A 19,856-nucleotide genomic window follows, 5' to 3' on the forward strand; every position below is an offset into this window, starting at 1 on the left:
CAGGTGATGAGCAGTGCCTGGTTTTCTCCACACATGCCACTTAGAATTAAGGCCAACAATTTCTATCTTGGTCTCATCAGACCAGATAATCTTATTTCTCACCATCTGGGAGTCCTTCAAGTGTTTTTAAAAAAAAAACATTTTTATTCAAACTCCATGAGCGCATTCATGTTCCGTCGGGCCACTCTGCCATTAAACCCCGGCTGGTGGAGGGCTGAAGTGATGGTTGACTTTCTAGAACTTTCTCCCATCTTCATCTCTGGCGCTCAGCCACAGTGATCTATGGATTCTTCTTTACCTCTTTCACCAAGGCTCTTCTCCCCCAATTGCTCAGTTTGGCCGGACGGCCAGCTCTAGGAAGGGTTCTGGTCGTCCCAAACGTCTTACATTTAAGGATTATGGAGGCCACTGTGCTCTTAGGAACCTTAAGTGTAGCAGAATTTTTTTGTAACCTTGGCCAGATCTAGGCCTTGCCACAATTCTGTCTCTGATCTATTCAGGCAGTTCCTTTGCCCTTATGATTCTCATTTGCTCTGACATGGACTGTGAGCGGTCTTATATAGACGTGTGTGACTTTCCTAATCAAGTCCAATCAGTATAACCAAAGACGGCTGGTCTCCAATGAAGGTGTAGAACCATCTGAAGGATGAGCAGAAGAAATGGCTACCACCAGAGTTAAATGAGTGTCACACCAAAAGGTCTGAATACTTATGGCTGTGTGATAGTTGTTTTGTTTTTGGTTTTTTTAATCTGCAAAAAATTCAACAATTCTGTTTTTTTATGTTAATATGGGGTCCTGTGTGTATATTTGTGGGGGGTGGGGGGGGGGGGTGATTTTAGGAAATGACTGCAATATAACAGAGTGAAACATTTAAGGGGTCTAAATACTTTCCGTAACCACTTTATACTCTGCACCTTACTCAAATAAAGCTCTTGAGGTTTGTATGCACCCGGAATGCATAGTTCAGATGGCTGTGCTAAGACATGAGAAGGATATAACTAAATTAAATGGTCAACATTGCTGAAAACATTTAAGATTTTCTAGAGAGGAAACTGCAGACAAGCGCCGCTACAAACATGCCATCTTCATTTTCATAAAACGCATTTCAGTGCTCGGGTGTTTTTGTGCATGAATAGGTTCACTTTCAGTTAAGACTTGCAGCAAATACAGTCAACAAATGTGAAGAAACGATAGATCCGATAATGATATTTTTGTCTTTTGTACAGAAAGAACACAGGAAAGGAAAAAAGTGCATGATTGATAAGAACATAAAAGGGCACTTTGTCATTTTGGTGCTATGTCCTGTTTTTTTTTTTTTTCTTTGCTCCATAAATACTGCTACAGTACAGCCCCCAATCTAAGGCCCTCAAAACAGTCGTGTATGTGATTCCCCCATTGGAAACCGGCAACAGGAAGTAGAAGAAATGCAAGGGGCGGGCGGGATTTTCAATTGTCACTGCAATCCCCACCCCTTTGTGCTGCTGTGACACTTTGTTTCCTCTCGGGTGGGGTTGGGTGGAGGAGGTGCATACGACAAAGCGGCAGCCATCTTTGTGCAATGAATATTGACATTGTCAATGAACCAAGCCCGACTGGCCTCTAATGACATCACATTGCACATCCAAGTCTTCACAAAAAGGAATGTCTCAGCTTGAAGGGGACGGGGGGTGTGTGGGGTGGACAGATAAACATAAACCCCAGTGTTTATACGACGAGTAACACGTGTGCTTTGATTTGTGAACGAGACACGGGATGCTGGGTGGATGGTGTGGCGAACTCTGCCGCCAACTATCATTCAAATTGCTCGCAACTCAATTTTTTTTTTTTTTTAAACCAACGACTCGATTCGCTCGTACGTTGAGGTACCACTGTAGATGTATTGACATGGTGCCTCTGACCATGGTAATTTAGATTACCCAGTCGTCTCCCAAAAAAGTATAACTCATTGAAAATATACCAAAAACAAAACAAAACGATCAATTAGTACACTTTGGGCTGGATAGTGCCATTCAGATAAAGCTTAAAATATATATATATATATATATATATATAAATTAAAAAAAAAAGTTTTGGGTGGATCTTTAAAAGTCAAAATCTACAGTTGTTACTCTTAACCAGCATTTGTACAAAACATATTGGCTTCAGCACGTACGTAACAGGCCACTGTAGTTCAATTCACAGGAATCATGGGAAGACTTGTATAAAGCGACGGATTGGGGGGGTAATAGCCGAGTGAAGAGGAAGACGGGTTAAGACGTTTTAAAGGAGCGATGTGAGCCGTCTCTGTCCAGTTCTGTCCAGTGGCGGGGGGAGGACAAAAGTTAAGGCGATCGATGGTGGATGCCGATGACAGCTCACAGGAGCGAGCAGCGGAAGAAGCTGCTCTTCTTGGGCTGCTCCGTGATCTTCACTCCTTGACTGCTGCCTTGGGGGTTGTTGCCCTCCTGAAACACACCACAGAATAAGTCGATTTGGAAAATTTGTTTCTCATATATTTAGACAGCACAGTACTTTAGTGTGGCCTTGCAAATGTGCTCAGGACCATTTTGACTACTCCCTGGATTCCTCGCTCTCATCCTCTGCATTCACCCATTCCCATAAAAACAAGTTTGAGTGCAGCTGGACGAAGCTAATTGTGAGAATGTTGTGGAAATGAGAGGGGTGGATTTATTTTTTCCCGTCTCTTTCAGTTCTGAATAATGAAGGTAATTTCTTACTTGCGCTTCAGTAAGGGATAACAACTCAGGACAACTTGTACCTTTCCCTCTTGTTGCAAAGATTTTTCTCTCTTGTAACAAAAAACCCACAAAGACAAGATTGTTTTCTGATATAATAAGTAAGGAAGCAATCCAGAGGCCTTCCGGACCAGTGACTGCACACCAGTCCTGCCCCTACCCAAACATTAGGACGGAAGACTGCCCGGCCACCCTCCTGGATCAGCCATCACCCCGGGATTCCAAACGGACCAGAACAAATAATTACAGTAAAATTTTTATATATTTTTTATTTTTATATGGTAGCAATCTTGTCTTTGTATAAGTGGTATTGGTTATTGTTTCCCCCCCATCCCATTAGCAGTCCGAGTCCAACAGTGAGGGGTTCAGGTCCGAGTCCATAAATAAGGGGTTCGAGTCCCCGACAATTTCGAAGACTTTAAAATTTTGAAAAAAAAGACAGAATATTGTAAAAAAGTGCTGCTTCTAACGAGTACTGGAAATGGGAAGAGCAAAAAAAGAATTGCCGGTGTATACGTCACCTGTCATAACCCATAGGAGGGAAAAATGTTGGTGGGGGGAAATTAATGGAGTGTGTTGAGAAGTGGTTAACTGAATATGGTTTCCTAGTTACGGGAAGTTTAAGTGTTCGGCAGTTATAGTAACTGAAGGAAAAGTTGGAGTGGGGGAAAAAAAATAAATAAATAAAAAAAAAATAAACAAATTGAAGGATTTTGAATTGAGAAAATGTAAAATTCCTGGAAATATGGTTGCAAAGGCTAATAGGCGGGAGAAGGGTTGAAAGGACTCTGACAAGAATAATATTAAATTAAAAAAAGAACACGTTCAAAGAAACTGTTAAGTGTGCATCTCCTCCTGTGTCCCTGTATCCGGGGTTGCCTGGTGGAAGACGTCGGGATAACGCCAGTGTTTGGATTCCCCCATAAGCCCCAGGGGCACAAGTCATTCAGCAGGTCCAGCCAGGTGACTGATCAGTGGCTGCCTCCTGCGCACGCACTACTGCCACTTCCTACCGCTCCCTCCCCTCACACAACCTGCTACTGCTGCTCCCCTCTCCTCCCTGCCTGCACAGCGTACTCCTGCTGGCAGTATGCCACCTCGTGTCATGAAACAGGATAGATAGGTCCCAAGTCCGCCATCTGCACCGGTCACCAGAGAGAAGGCCAAGATGGATCTAAACCTTCGAATGCCAATGACTGAGTTCCCCAGCCCTGACGGTCAACCTGTTCTAGCGTACCGTGATATGGACCGAGAAAAAAGGAGTGGCCACATCCGAATGAAGGCAACCACAAGCTTTGTTTTCTTCCAACAGTGGAGGCCCATTGGCAGCGAGGTCCGGAAACTTCTCCTCCTCCACCTTGGAGCAGAGAATTTCAACAAAATTGCTGCAGTGGTGGAACATGTAAGGTACAAGCAGCTGCAAGTGAGAATTGCCTCCTGGAACTCAAACGGACCATGGCAATGGTGAATGACAGCCATTCTCATGGACGTTTGTGAGAGCCATTCCGGACTTACTAAACCGGCCAGTTTTGATGGTGACGAGAGCCCCTACGAGTCCATTGTGTTAGCAGCATTTACGGATGGTCTACGTCCCCCACTGACCAGAATCATGGCCTCTACACTGACTGGCGGCTGGCCAAACAACTGCCTGGCAGAAATTATGCTGCATGCCAAGTATGCTGAGACAAAAGAACATGACCAAAGCAAGAAGAAAGAGGATGAATCTGCAAAGGGATCACTGAACACACACCTTGCCATGACTGCATTTGCTCAAGGCCACGATCAAAGTCGATGACATGTTGTCAGACGAGGCACGGGACGCGGAAGGGGTGGGATAGGCGGCGACAACCTCAAACTTAACAACCAAGTGAGTGCCATCTTCTGTGACATTTGTCATTACTGTAGAGAGAAGGGACATTGGCAAAGAGAGTGCCCGAAAAGGCAACATGAGTGCCCCACACACATTCACGGGTTTCCTGGGGAAAGTTCATACGGCGTCGCCTCTGACAGGCACAGAGACAAAGCAACACCGTTAACTGGTGATAAACAGACACACCACACCTTGCACCCAACACACACTCCTTTGTGCAATGAAGATGCGCTGGGCACTGATAAATTGCTTGCTGATATACATAATAATATTGTAGCGCTCGAGGAAGAAGTTGCAGCCCGACTGCCAAATATTCACACATTTCTGAAAACTGAAGCCTGCGTGAACTTTGCAACTGTTGACTGTTTGGTAAACAATACACCTGTACCTTCCTTGTTGATTCTGGGGCTTCAAATTCTGTGATTATGGCCTCCGAAAACATTCTTCTCGCTCCAACCAAATGATTGTTATTCAATGTGTGCAAATGGAGGTTTCACAAAAGACAAATTCACATACCCCGCTTTATGCGTGCCATTCAAGCATCCGTTTGTGGTTTCTGCCACGTCCAATAAATCTGTTGGGAAGGGACCTCACAATAGAATTAGGATTGGTACTGACGTCCACTCCCGACAGTATTGACATCACGCGTCAAGTTGATGGCACACAACCGTCATTTGTTAAATTTAGTCCCCACAAAACCCTATACATTTATTATTGGGGAATCAGCGGTCCAATGAGCACCTGACGCAATTTATGACTCAGTTCATTTCTCCCGGTTCAAATGTGATGGACATCCACAATTGGAATTGCACGACATGTACATGACGGACCAGACTGACATTTTGAGGAGACTTTTTATAAGGACTTTCATGACTCTTAGTCATAACTTTTGCGCAGCGTTTCTCTCACTAACACCAGCGCAGCTATCCGTCCTTGATGTCCGTTCAGCACCAAACATTTCGCTAGCGAAATGACCTGCGGCGCAATGGCAGGATGTAGGCCCTTTTGTTTATTAATGTTGATGCGCACTGATTGGGCACCAACATCGGATCTGACGTTTTTTTTCTCCAAAATCTGTCAATGCACACTGAAAGGTGTTCAGTGCACACGCACCTTGCATTCCATCTATCTTACGTTGAAACTGACCTCATTTAGAGCTCAGTCATTTCATAGACAAACACCGACGGACATCATCTGCTGTGGGCTACCAGCAAGCATGATGTAGGGCTAATTAAGAATTGTCCACCGATTAAAATCAAACCCAAGTTGTCCTATCGCCCTCTACAGCGTCAGTACCCACTGCGTACGGATGCTGTTGACTGGATTCGGCCAGTATTTGAGGCATTGCTCAAAGCTGGAATTATTGTACAACCCCAATTCTAATGAAGTTGGGACTCTTAACCCTGCCACGCTCATGCCCCTCCCTGATGAGGGTACGCCACATTCGTGCATTTCCTAGTTACAATATTTGTGTACATCTCATCTGGACCTCTCTGAGACACCCTTGCAAAACCGGCATCTGATCCTTTATGGAGATGGCTCTTCTTCAAGAGACCCATATATGGGTTCCTGCCAGATTGGCTTTGCTGGCTGACGACTTCAGCGTCATCATCTTCACCGCTCCCTTCTCAGCATACACCACAAGCAGATGAGGTGGTGGCACTCACTGAGGCTTGCTGTCGAGCGGAAGGAAAAAAAGTCTGATCAGCACTGCCAAGGGTGGCCGACGGATCCCTCCATGACATCAAAACCGGCGACTTTGTGCCGTTTAAGAACTTCTGGCGAAAAACGTGGAGACATCAGCGCTGACTGGGGTCTTTTCAAGTCCTCCTTGTGACCAACACTGCAGTAAGAGTTGCTGAAAGAGCTATGTGGGTTCACACGTCACACTGCAAGACGGTCCTAGTCTCTCCTATGGTCACAACTCCTTCTCTTCTACAACAGATGTCCACAAAGGTCAGCCTAAGAAAGCGAAATAATCACCTCAAAGAAAGAGGATTCACTGTTAGCATACACTTTTAGCTACAAACAGTCCTGGTAACTGATTGCAAGTCGACAGGTCACAAAGGAGCAGAAGATAGGTCATTAAAGGCGAACAACGAACAATCATCTGTTGTTTGAACTGACCCGCGCACAGCACACCACGCGCAGACACACACACACACACACACACTTGCGTAACTCGGCAGAAAAAAATAAGATGACATCACCAGGGGATTTCAAACCCTTCCTCTGTGGTTTAACATTAATTGCTATAATTATTGTGATTAAAATGTGTATTGATGCACCCACTTTGGCAGTTGACACAATTATACAGCTTCCGACAACTATTAAGAGCTTCTTTGGTTACATGCGATTGCCACTTTTCCTTTCGGCTTGTCCTTTTAGGGGTCGCCACAGCGAGTCATCCTTTTCCATGTAAGCCTATCTCCTGCATCATCCTCTCGAAAACCAACTGCCATCATGTCTTCCCTCACGACATCCATCAACCTTCTCTTTGGTCTTCCTCTAGCTCTCTTGCCTGGCAGCTCCATCCTCATCATCCTTCTACCAATATACTCACTATTTCTCCTCTGGATGTGTCCAAACCATTGAAGTCTGCTCTCTAACTTTGTCTCCAAAACATCGAACCTTGGCTGTCCCTCTGATGAGCTCATTTCTAATTTTATCCAACCTGGTCACTCCAAGAGCGAACCTCAACATCTTCATTTCCGCCACCTCCAGCTCTGCTTCCTGTTGTCTCTTCAGTCACACTGTCTCTAATCCGTACATCATGGCTGGCCTCACCACTGTGTTATAAACTTTGCCCTTCATCCGAGCAGAGACTCTTCTGTCACATAACACACCTGACACCTTCCTCCACCCGTTCCAACCTGCTTGGACCCGTTTCTTCACTTCCTGACCACACTCACCATTGCTCTAGACGGTTGACCCCAAGTATTTAAAGTCCTCCACCCTTGCTATCTCTTCTCCCTGTAGCCTCATTCTTCCCCCACCACACCTCTCATTCATGCACATATATTCTGCTTTACTTCGGCTAATCTTCATTCCTCTTCTTTCCAGTGCATGCCTCCATCTTTCTAACTGTTCCTCCAGCTGCTCCCTGCTTTCACTGCAGATCACAATGTCATCTGCAAACATCATGGTCCACGGTGATTCCAGTCTAACCTCGTCCGTCAGCCTATCCATCACCACTGCAAAAAGAAAGGGGCTCAGGGCCGATCCCTGATGCAGTCCCACATCCACCTTAAATTCTTCTGTCACACCTACAGCACACCTCACCGCTGTTCTGCTGCCCTTGTACATGTCCTGTATTATTCTAACATACTTCTCTGCCAGTCCAGACTTCCGCATGCAGTACCACAGTTCCTCTCTGGGTACTCTCTCAAAGGCTTTCTCTAGATCTACAAAGACACAATGTAGCTCCTTCTGACCTTCTCTGTACTTTTCCATCAACATCCTCAAGGCAAATATTGCATCTGTGGTACTCTTTCTAGGCATGAAACCATACTGTTGCTCGCAAATACTCACTTCTGTCCTGAGTCTAGCCTCCACTACTCTTTCCCGTAACTTCATTGTGTGGCTCATCAACTTTATTCCTCTATAGTTGCCACAGCTCTGCACATCACCTTTGTTCTTAAAAATGGGCACCAGTACACTTTTCCTCCATTCCTCAGGCATCTTTTCACGCACTAGAATTCTATTGACCAAGCCGGTCAAAAACACCACAGCCACCTTTCCTAGATGCTTCCATACCTCCAAAGGAATGTCATCAGGACCAACTGCCTTTCCATTTTTCATTCTCTTTAATGCCTTTCTAACTTCCCCCTTACTAATCATTGTATTACATGCGATCACCACTACCTCTGCTAATTTCAATTCCTCCAGTATGAATGTTTGGATTTTTTATCGCCTTTATGTGGCACACTCAAAATCATTCTAACTGCTGTTTGTTCTTTCATGCCGCTGCAAACCCAGGTAGTACCTTACCCGCATCGCAATTCGTTTTCACGCTTTACTCGCACCTTCTTTTGTCAGTCCACAGTACCTTAACCGAACCGTTCTTGCTGAAACAGGTTCTCCCCTCCCCTACGTCAATGTGACCAAAGATTTTGATGGTTTAAAACCCACGAATGGTTCGGGTATGGTGCCTTTATTTGGCCCAGTTCACATTTGCCCATTTTGCTATGACAATAGCCTATTTGGCCAGCGTGTGTACGTTGGGGAGTTGCCAAAATCTTACTGCCAATCTATATATGTACCATGGACAACCTCTGTCTCTAACTCCTCTCTGAACAATTCCCAAACTCTTCCCGGTACTACCGGTCTTCCAGATATGTCAGCACCTGACTGGTTGGGGATGTTGCCTTTTGAGGACATGCACTGGCTTTGTGGACACGGTGTCTAAACTAGACTCGTTCCAGATTGGTCAGGTCGATGCGCCCCCATTGTTTTGCTACACCATTCATACATTATCCATTCCAGTCGTCGTAGACAGGCCCAATTTAACAAACACGATCCAGTTTGGGGCACAGATGTCCGCACCGCTTATAAGGTTTGGGGAACAGGTACCAAGTTATTGTTCTCTCTAAGTCCTCAAATCGGGGGTGGGGAAGCTGATGTTACGAGATGAAACTAAGTTATCGCTTTTATACGTTTGTTAACACTACCCTGACCATTCTTGAGGCTTCAAGTGTTGAAACTAATGCAATTCGTCAAGTAGCCCTCCAAAACCATATGACACTTGATCGGTTATTGGCTTCTCGGCGGTGTTTGCACCATCTTGAACAAAACCTGTGTGCACATACATTCCTAACAATGATGGCAATACAGGCGTTATAGCCAGTTGCATTAAAAATCTCACTATACTCCGTGATGTGATATTTCCCGAGAGGAGGTTCTCGAGTCAAGCTGGTTCACTGGACTTGAGTGGCAGACTTTGCTGTATCGCTTTCCACTTATGGTCTGTGTTGCTTTTCTCGTACTCTTTTTCGTGTCCGGTTGTCTGGTCCCTCTGGTTGGCGCTGCATTTGTCCACTATTCACGGGTGACCTCCGGTGACCCACTAACACCAGTTGCTGTGCTCTGTACTTTATCCCTGTGTCAATTCACATTATTACACCACTTAATTTCTGATCTTATTTGTTCTACTTTCTTTGTATGTATGGTTACTTGGGTTGTTCCCAACATTTGACGAACGTTTCATGTCAATAGCACCTTTGGAAATATATGTAGTGAGAAAAATGGTGACGTGTTAAGTAGCCGTTCTTTAGCACATATCAGTTTTGTTAGTATTATATAATTTGCATGTTTTATTGTTCCATCGCTTTTAGACAGCGCAGAACTTCTGTGTGCCCTTGCAATGTGCTCAGGACCACTCCCTGGATTCCTTTTCTTCTCTTATCCTCTGCATTCACCCATTTGATAAAGATAGGTTTGAGTGCAGTTGGACGAAGGTAATTGTGTGAGAATGTTTTGGGAATCACAGGTGTACGGTAATTTATCGTGTATAATGCACATTTCCCCCCCAGAAATTGTCAAAAGTGCAGAATAAAAGTAGGTTTAGGAGAAACATTTTTATAAATGTACGTCGCCATCTAGGTTATGAAAAAGCTGTACACTTTCATTCCAATATGCCACCGCCCCCTAGAGGTTATGAAAAAGTTGTGCACTTTAATTCTAGTATGCCACCTTGAGATTACGAAAAAGATGCAGCCTACACTTTTATTCCAATATGACAGGAGTACATATGACTGCATACCTCTATGTGCGCAATTGTGCTCATAGGTTTACATATCCAGGCGGAATTAATTTTTTTCCCCCAATACATCTGATGACTGAACAACCTCTATCATTAATTTCTTTATGGTTATGTTTTCTTTAATGATAATGCTTTTCTGAAATGCTTGACAGTTTAATTTGAATCCCATTAAAATAAAATGTGTTTCGCCTGGTCCTTCATGGTTTCTTTAAATAATTTTTCACAACTTACAAATTCTGCCTGGGTAATCAAACATATGAGTCCAACTGTGTGTTTTCTCATTTACTAAATAAAAGTAGGGTTGTGAATTTCAAAATAAGAGCAAGTAAATAAAAAAATAAAAAAACATGGTGTTCAAATGAAGTGCCTAACTTCAGAATAATAATTTTAAAAAAACTAACAAAATACAAAAAAAAATTATGTTTTGATCATATGGGTAGAAGCAAAATCATGCATTGTAAAAATGCATTATACATAGGTTGAAGGGTTTTCCAGAATTTCTAGGTCAACTTTGGGGGTGTGGATTATACAAGAGACATTATGGTATTTCTCCCCCCCCGCCTCTCTCACTTCTGTATAACAAAGGTGATTGTTTGCTTCCGATTCAATAAGGGGATACAACTCGTGACAACTTGTACCTTTTCATCTCTTTCTCTCTCGTAATAAAAAAAACTACAAAAACAAGATTGCTTCCTTACTTATTCTGTCAGAAAAAGATTTGCCAAAACAAATTGTTCAACATCCCATGGCTCCATGTCTTATTATAATGATGATTATTATCATTATTATGTCTGCTCCTGTGTGTTTATGCTCACCAGCTTCTTGTCCATCTTTGCTTTGATATCTCGGGCGAGGGATAAGAAGGCCTGCAGATCAAGGTTTAAAGAGTCAATGGACCAAGGTGGGTTAATGTCAGCAATTGTTAAGCATGAACGTACGTTCTCCACGTTGATGTTGGCCTTCGCGCTGGTCTCCATGAACTTGATGCCGTACTCCAGGGCCAGCTAAACAGAAATGCAGCCAGACAATTAGTTCGTCTAGCCTTGTAGGACTATGATGGACAGGTGCATCTCGATAAATCAGAATACAGTTCAGTGATTGGTATGATTCAGCATTGTCGAATTTACCCATTTGCAGGTTTTTGCGGGAAACTTTCCTCAGTTATTTTCTGAAAAACTTACCCATTTGCTGTTATTGTGCACAAGCCAAAGCAAAAGTATTACTTTGGCATCATCTTGTGTGCCAAGGAACTATATCCAAATGAATTAAGGTGCTTTATTTATTTTTTTCAAGACAAGCGTAATACTTTGCCACCCTCTTGTGGCAACTTGGTGCCAAGGAACTATGGTCAAGTGTGTTGAAATTTCATTAAGACCAGAGAATCTCAAAGTGTGGTACGCGAGCTCCCTCTAGTAGTGGTACACGAAATAATCACTGCCAGAGTACTGTTCAGTTGTATTTAACTGTTATGTTAAAAATGTTTGCATTTAATGTTTGACAACTGTTTTTTTTTTTTTTTTTATAATATTTAAATGGGTAAAATTTTTATTTAACCTTTAGGTGCAGTACATTTTACTGTAATTGAATCATATTTAAGTCACTATTTTTTCTACATTTATTAGCAGTGCTAAAGTTCAAACTGCTATTGTGACAGTGGTTTACAATAATATTAAATATACTTTAGGAATAAAAGTGACTTGTTTTTGATAAACACTAAGGCCTTCTAGTTACGGTATTTTAATGTTAGTCATTATGGTGGTACATGGAGAGGCAAGTATTTCTTTTAGGTAAAACTTGGTGTAAAAAGTTTAAGAACCATTGTAGTCAAAAGTAGCAGATTTTCACTATTCACAGCAGGGCTCGTTTTTTTCCCACCAAATAGCGGGAAACAATGCATTACAGAAAAGTTCATTTATGAAAGTAGTTAAATTCAAAAAGTGAAAGTCCTATTTTACACATTCATTAAATACTTTTCAGAGGAACATTTGCATCTCAGCCAAAAAAAACACATGCCAGCGGAAAAACACTGAACAGAAATTTATATTTTCTTCTAATATTTTTGACATCTTTTTTTCATTATTTCAGCTTTGATTTATTCAATACAATGTCGATGAAAAACAATGTTTATGAAATATTCTAATTTATTGCAATACATGAATTTATTTTTGTTAGCTATAATCAGCAAAATATATATATTTTTTTTTAAATCGTCTTAACTTCTTGATTTAAACTACAATCTAATTTTTCCATGATATTCAAATTTTTTGAGAGGCACTATCTTAATCATAAATGTAATACAAACCTTCTCTCCCCTTTCTTTCGACACCTGTCGCTTGTCATTGACGTCACATTTGTTACCAAGGACCATCCTCTCCACGTCTGCAGAGGCGTGCTGGGGACAGAAGAGTCACATTGTGAACATTATACAAAGAAAATACAAGAAGTCCTCAGTTTACAAGAGTTCCGTTTCTGCGGCAGAGATGTATCCCAGATTTGTATGTAAACCTGGGGGAAAATGTGAAATCTACTGCATGCAAAATAATCCAAACGGTTGCTCTATTGTTGTGTTACAAATAATGATCTGTCCAAGAATGTACCGTAGTCTATCACTAACCTATGCTAACACAGTAAAATATAAAATAAACAAATGAAAACAGTAAGTACAGCAGCAACTGGATCGTGCCCTCTTATTCCATGGGACCATGGATTCTTATGCCGCAGCACAACCTCGAAATGTAGTAGATAAATACGAGTTTTGTAAAGTTTACCTCTTCTATGTTTCGTATCCAGTTCTTGATGTTGTCAAAGGACTTCTCGTTGGTGATGTCGTATACAAGCATGATGCCCTGCAGCATTCATAAAATATCAAATATAAGTGAGCAACAATCACATTCAGCGCAAATACAGTATGTGCTCAAGAAGACATGGAAATTCATTGAGTGGTTTTCTGTAGTATCTGAAAAGTTAGTTGAAAAATGCTTGTCAATAGTAAGTCATGGTTCCTCAAACAAAAAAATTGCATTCTGTTCGACAGAGACATGAAAAGTGAACAAAATCTTCTGGAAAACTCAAAAGATTGTGTTCTGTTTTTCTTTGACTTGTGCATTTGTTTGGTGTTGCCACCACAAAAGGGTACAACTGATAAGAAGAAAAACGATGATCCTAGAACGGGAAATGGAACTTATTGTGTCATAGCAATAGCGAACCAACAAAAGTGGTACATGTCTGTCGCAACAACTTAGGTCGACAACAAAATTAATAAAATCGCCATGTACACAAAAAAGGCACAAAAAAGGCAGCTGCAACCTTTATTGTTTGGAAATGAACTTCGTGTTACATCTATACAACAGTTACTGGGTGCTCTTGTGTTGTCATGAGCATGTTCTTCGTAAATTCTGTGTTTCAGCTGTTCATTGTTGGGTTAGGGTTTGCAATTATTGCAAAGAGTTTCCTGATATATTTTTTTTAACTGAAAAAATACCAATGACGTCATCAACATGAGTTTTGTCACATTCATGGAGACTTAAAAAAATAAAATAAAATCTGAAGTCATGTAAACCCTCATAGTATGAAGAGCATCCTACCATGGCTCCTCTGTAGTAGGCTGTTGTGATTGTCCTGAATCTCTCCTGTCCTGCTGTATCCCTGCATGGGAACAATTTGCACAACTTTAGCTTCAGATAGCAGCCCAGAATAAGCATAATCTTTATCATCAGCTCAAATAACAAATGGGGTTAGGGTAGTAGCTTGTATTTGAGATGAACCCAACACATTCTTTCAGTTTTATGGCTAAATTAACGTACATTTGAAATAAACGTCACAGAATGTTAAGCCAAAGTTAAGATGTTTATTTTTCTAAGGCTGTGTTTACATTGCACGGTTCAAGTGTCAGTCACTTTGTTTTTGCTCAAGTGGCACAAATAAGCATCATGGTTCTGTACATAGAAAAAAAAAAAGCAATCTGATTGCTTCAAATCCCAATCAAGCCTCTTCTACATGTAGATAAAAATCCAGTATGTATCGGAATATCTGCCAATAAACCCCATCAATGCAAGCTCGACGTAAAATAAACTAATTGGTGACGGATACAATTCCCAGACAACACAAACAAAACATCTGCTCAGCACAAAGCATTAAATATGGTCTACATATGCTACATTAGAGGTATGGCCATTATTAAAGTAAAATAATTGTCAATGGTGGAGAGGGTGGTAATCCATTGATGTATTTTTCAAACTGCTTATCCTGTTCAGGATTGCAGGGTGCTGGAGCCTATCCCAGCTGACTGCAGGCAAAAGGCGGAAAGCACCATGGACTGTTCGCCAGTCAGTCACAGGGCACAGGAGACAGACAATTGTGTAATAACATCTAAAGCAATTGGAGAAGAGTCAGGTCATGCCAAAGGTATATATTGTTTAATATTGGCATTACCCATTTTATACTTCCATGTTGATGCTGTATGTTGTTGATACTTAAAGAGTTACAGTCCCCTCCAAAAGTATTGGAATGGCAAGGTCAATTCCTTAGTTTTTTTGTTGTATACTGAAGAAATTTTGGTTTCAGATTAAAAGATGAATATGAGACAAACGTTCAGAATTCCAGCTTTTATTTCATGGTATTTACATCTAGATAGAGCACCTTTCGTTTGAAGCCACCCTCTTTTTAAGTGAGCAAAAGTATTGGAACAGACTATTCAAAGTGAATAACTTAATATTTGGTATCATAACCCTAACTTGCAATAACTGCATCAAGCCTGGAAACCAGTGCCTTCAGACTTTTGCATTCTTTATTCGAAATTCCTTTCACGGCCTTTACTGCAGCCTCTTTCAGTTCTTGTTAGTTTCTTGGGGGGGAGGGGGGGGGGTTCCCTTCATTCTCCTCTTCAGGAGGTAAAATTAATGCTCTATTTGGTTAAGGTCAAGTGATTGACTTTTCCAGTCTAAGACTTTCCACTTTTCCCCCATGATGAAGTCCTTTGTTGTGTTGGCAGTGTTTTGGGTCATTGTCTTGTCTCATGATGAATCGTCTCCTGATTAGTTTTGATGCATTTTTCTGTAAATTACCAGACAAAATGGTTTTGTAGACTTTTGAATTAATTCTGCTGCTACCATCATTAGTTACATCATCAATAAAGACCAGTGAGACTGTTCTAGAAGCAGCCATTAAAGCCCAAACCATGACATTACCTCCACCATGCTTCACAGACGAGCTTGTGTGTTTTGGATCATAAGCAGATCCTTTCTTTCTCCATACTTTGGCCTTTACATCACTTTGGTAGAGGTTAATTTTGGTCTCATCAGTCCATAACAAAACTTGTTATGGACTGATGAAAAAAACTTTTGTGGCTCATCTCTGTACTACTTTGCAAAATCCAATCTGGACTTCCGATTCTTTTTGCTGATGGATGGTTTGCATCGTGTGATATGGCCTGTATATTTCTTCTCAAAGTCTTCTTCAACAGTGGATTGTGATACCTTCTCCCCTGCTCTATGGAGGTTGGTAGTGATGCCACTGACTGTTGTCTTTGGGTGTTTCTTCACAGCTCTCATGTTTCTGTCATCAACTGCTGTTGGTACCCTTGGCCGACCTGTTCGATGTCTGTTGCTCAGTACACCAGTAGTTTCTTTTTCAGGACATTACAAATTGTTGTATTGGCTATGCCCAATGTTTGTGCAATAGCTCTGATCGATTTTCCTTTTTCTCAGGTTCAAAATAGTTTGCTTTTCTCCCATAGAAAGCCCTTTGGTCTTCATGTTTGCTTAATGGCAAATGCAGTTTTAACAGGTGAAACCCAAAGTTAAAAACAACCACTATCTAATGTTTACGCAAATCAATCTAAAAGGCAACACCTGAGCAACTAGAAACACCCATCAGTCACATGTTCCAATACTTTTGCTCACTTGAAAAGTGGGTGGGTTCAAACAAAAGGTGCTCTGTCCTGAGTTGTTTAACATCCAGATGTAAACACCATGAAATAAAAGCAGGAATTGTGAACTTTTTTTTCCTCATATTCATCTTTTGATCTGAAACCCAAATGTCTTCAGTATACAACAAAAAAAGGAATTGCCCTTGCAGTTCCAATACTTTTAGAGGGGACTGTGCATGAAATGTGGGTGTCTGTGGATGGGGTTTATTTGAAGGTGTTCTGTCAGGGTAAACAACCATATTGGGTAGGTTTCACTTGAAATGTTGATGGAAGTAGACAAAGAATAAATGAATACAGACAAAGATTTTATCCAAATTGGGCACTTGGACCTCCAATGTAAATCTAGCCCTCTCAACAATGGTATGAAGCACCATTTTCATTAATGGTATGGAGAAACACTTAAAATATTTGGGGAACATCCACATTTGCCATCTTGTCATCTGTCAAATTTCAATGCTTATTGAATTTCTGTTGGGTAAAGAACCGAAAGGCACAAACAAGTCTATCGATCCATTTTCTGTAATGCTTAGGGTTGACAGTGAGCTTGACTGATTACCAGCCAATCAAAGGGCACATCCAGACAACCCTTAACATTCAAACTAACATTCAGTTTTATGGACAATTTTGAGTCATCAATGAAACGCATGCATGTTTTTTGGAACGCGGAAGGAAGCCAGAATATCTGTCGAAAATCCACGAGCATATGGAGAACATGCAAATTCCATGAAGGAAGGTCAGAGCTGAGATCTCAAACCAAAACATCTCAAGGGTGAGGCCGCCACCGTTCTCATCATGAGGTAATATGATTAAGTCGCATATCAGAGTCAGAATCATCTTTATTTGCCAAGTATGTCCAAAAAACACAAGGAATTTGTCTCCGGTAGTTGGAGCCGCTCTAGTACGACAACAGACAGCCAATTTACAGAACACTTTGGAGACAGAAAGACATCTTTTTGCACAATTGTTTTTTGTCAATGTCTTTATGTCCCCAAAGTGTTCTGTAAATTGACTGTTTGTTGTACTAGAGCGGCTCCAACTACCGGAGACAAATTCCTTGTGTGTTTTGGACATACTTGGCAAATAAAGATGATTCTGATTCTGATTGACACAAAAAAAAAAAAAGTCACTGAGCAGTAAAGGGTTGCTAGTTATCTGGTAATGCCGGTACATATTTTTTTTTTTGACAATTGTGCAAAAAGATGCAGTCCTCTAGCACTTAGAGCAGTTCAAATGACGAATATTGCAATAGTCCGGTGCAATGACCAATGTGCAAAGGGCGCTGAGACTTCACGGAGTGTATGTGGTTTAAAGTGACGAGTAGTGCGATAATCTGAGACAATGTTGGTTGTGCAAATGTTACAGATACTCCTCAATCAGTGTGCAAATGGAGCAGATGCTACTCTGGCATGAGTGGCCAGTATATGCAAATAGTGAAGCGTGGCGAGACAACTACAGTGAGTGCACGAGTAATACATAATTGCCCCCACAGAAATGTGACAAGGAACTCAAGTCAAAAAATTAAATCTGAAATTAAAAGACTGTCTAACTTGGATGCAATGATGAAAATGGAGTGTTATTTAATTAATGAATAAATACAAAAGTGCATCGCAATAAATTAAAATATCAGGGAAAAAGTAAAGTAAAGTAAGTAACTTTTATTATGCAACTCACCCAAAAGAGAGAGGTTTTAATGGATGTTGGGCTTTGGGTTGAAATTTCTGAATCAACCTAACATGCGTTATAACCCTGACAGGTTAACTTTATTTGACATTTTATAAATTTCTGAATCCACTTGTCCAGCCGTTCAATCTTTCAGTACTTTGGCACAACTTGCTGTTGTCTCATGCTTGTTAATTGCAAAGGATGTCAACATCTACACCTTTCTGTTACTACTCCAGTTTGTCTATCTGCTGCAAGTTGCAACCTGCTGATGACACTGTGACACTAAGGTTAGTGGCCACTTCCCCTCTTACAACATCCTGTTTGAAGCCTTTCAATGATAAGGTACTCAAAAAGATTTTTAATATTGAGATTGTCCAATGTGTTTTGTCCAAATTGGAACTACTTAAATGAAGGTTTCTACGATAGTTTGGCTTTGGTGAGATGCACCTGTACATGCATTCGCAGTGGATATGTTGGTCATCTACCAGTGAAGTGAAAGCGTATCGTTTATGTATCTGACGACAAAGCCTCAAATGAAATGACACACCTGATGCTTAATGGCTGAGCTGGCAGTCTCAGCATGTGATAGACAGTGTGTGACATATCTTACCATATCTGTAACTTGATCTTCTTCCCGTCTAATTCTATTGTTCTGATCTTGAAGTCAATACCTAAAAAAAATATAATTTGGTCACAGAGAGGTCGCTCGACACGAATAACATCATACATTGTGGAGTTTAAGGATGATTTTCGTAGAACTTCCGCTCTGTATGGTGTCGTACTCAGCTGGTCGAGAAATGATTCTGTTAACTGAGGTAGCCGCTAGCTTTAGCCAGTCAGGAGGAAATAGTTTCGAAGAGTACACTTAATGTTACGTTTGTATGAGAGAACAATTCGTAACTTTACATCAATTTCTAAATTCGCGTTCGAAATGAGAGGACAGAATATCCCCTTAAACGAGCTGCTTCCTTGCTTCAAAAAGTTAGCAGCAAATTAGCATTGACGGGATGGGCAGCTCCTCAGACCACTTTGTCGGGCACACTAGAAGTTCGACACGAACTCACCTATTGTGGAGATGAACGTCGAGTTGAAGGCGTCCTCCGAAAACCTGAACAGCACGCACGTCTTCCCCACCCCGGAGTCGCCGATTAAAAGCAGTTTGAACAAGTAGTCGTAAGTCTTCGCCATGTTATTAGCTCGAGCTTTACCGCTGCGGATATCCCGCCCGTTATGACGTCACTGGTCTCAGATGGCGGCCTATTGGTCCGATCAACTGTCAATTAGCGGTGCCCTCGTGGCTCCGGAAATCCGGGTTGGGTGTGTTGCTTTTTTTTTTCAGCGCTTGACTCCCCCAAATATGTCGTTACTGTCTGTACTTGAGTAGATTCTTATTTGAGTGTTTATTTTTTTTAAACGAATTTTTATTTCTACTCCCTACATTTGAAAACGGGTATACTTTCTGCTCGTCTTTATCCATCCATCCATCCATTTTCTACCGCTTATCCGAGGTCGGGTCGCGGGAGCAGTAGCTTTAGCAGGGACGCCCAGACTTCCCTCTCCCCAGCCACTTCATCCAGCTCTTCCGGGGGGATCCCGAGGCGTTCCCAGGCCAGCCGGTGGGACATGTCGCCTCACCTGGGACGCGTCCGGGCGGCATCCGAATCAGATGCACCAGCCACCTCATCTGGCTCCTCTCAATGTGGAGGAGCAGTGGCTCGACTCTGAGATCCTCCCGGATGACCGAGCTTCTTACCCTATCTCTAAGGGAGAGCCTGGACACCCTGTGGAGGAAACTCATTGCGGCCGCTTGTATCCGGGATCTTGTTCTTTCGGTCATGAGCTGTTGGTCGTAACCATAGGTGAGGGTAGGAACATAGATCGACCGGTAAATTGAGAACTTC

The 19,856-nt window shown here is 41.8% G+C and overlaps 1 protein-coding gene across 1 annotated transcript; it reads right to left on the reverse strand.

Moving 5' to 3' along the window:
• Nucleotides 1–1,192: 1,192 nt before the first annotated feature.
• LOC133406604 (ras-related protein Rab-8A) lies at nt 1,193–19,184 on the reverse strand. The gene is made up of 8 exons (XM_061684312.1): nt 19,020–19,184; nt 18,566–18,626; nt 13,952–14,012; nt 13,136–13,213; nt 12,670–12,759; nt 11,306–11,371; nt 11,183–11,233; nt 1,193–2,445 (listed from the first exon to the last, which is right to left on the reverse strand). Exons 1-8 carry the CDS (start codon nt 19,141–19,143, stop codon nt 2,356–2,358), a joined length of 621 nt encoding a protein of 206 aa, XP_061540296.1. The 5' UTR covers nt 19,144–19,184; the 3' UTR covers nt 1,193–2,355.
• Nucleotides 19,185–19,856: the final 672 nt, after the last annotated feature.

Source organism: Phycodurus eques, chromosome 8, assembly GCF_024500275.1.
Source record: "Phycodurus eques isolate BA_2022a chromosome 8, UOR_Pequ_1.1, whole genome shotgun sequence".
In the NCBI taxonomy this organism is placed as follows: domain Eukaryota; kingdom Metazoa; phylum Chordata; class Actinopteri; order Syngnathiformes; family Syngnathidae; genus Phycodurus; species Phycodurus eques.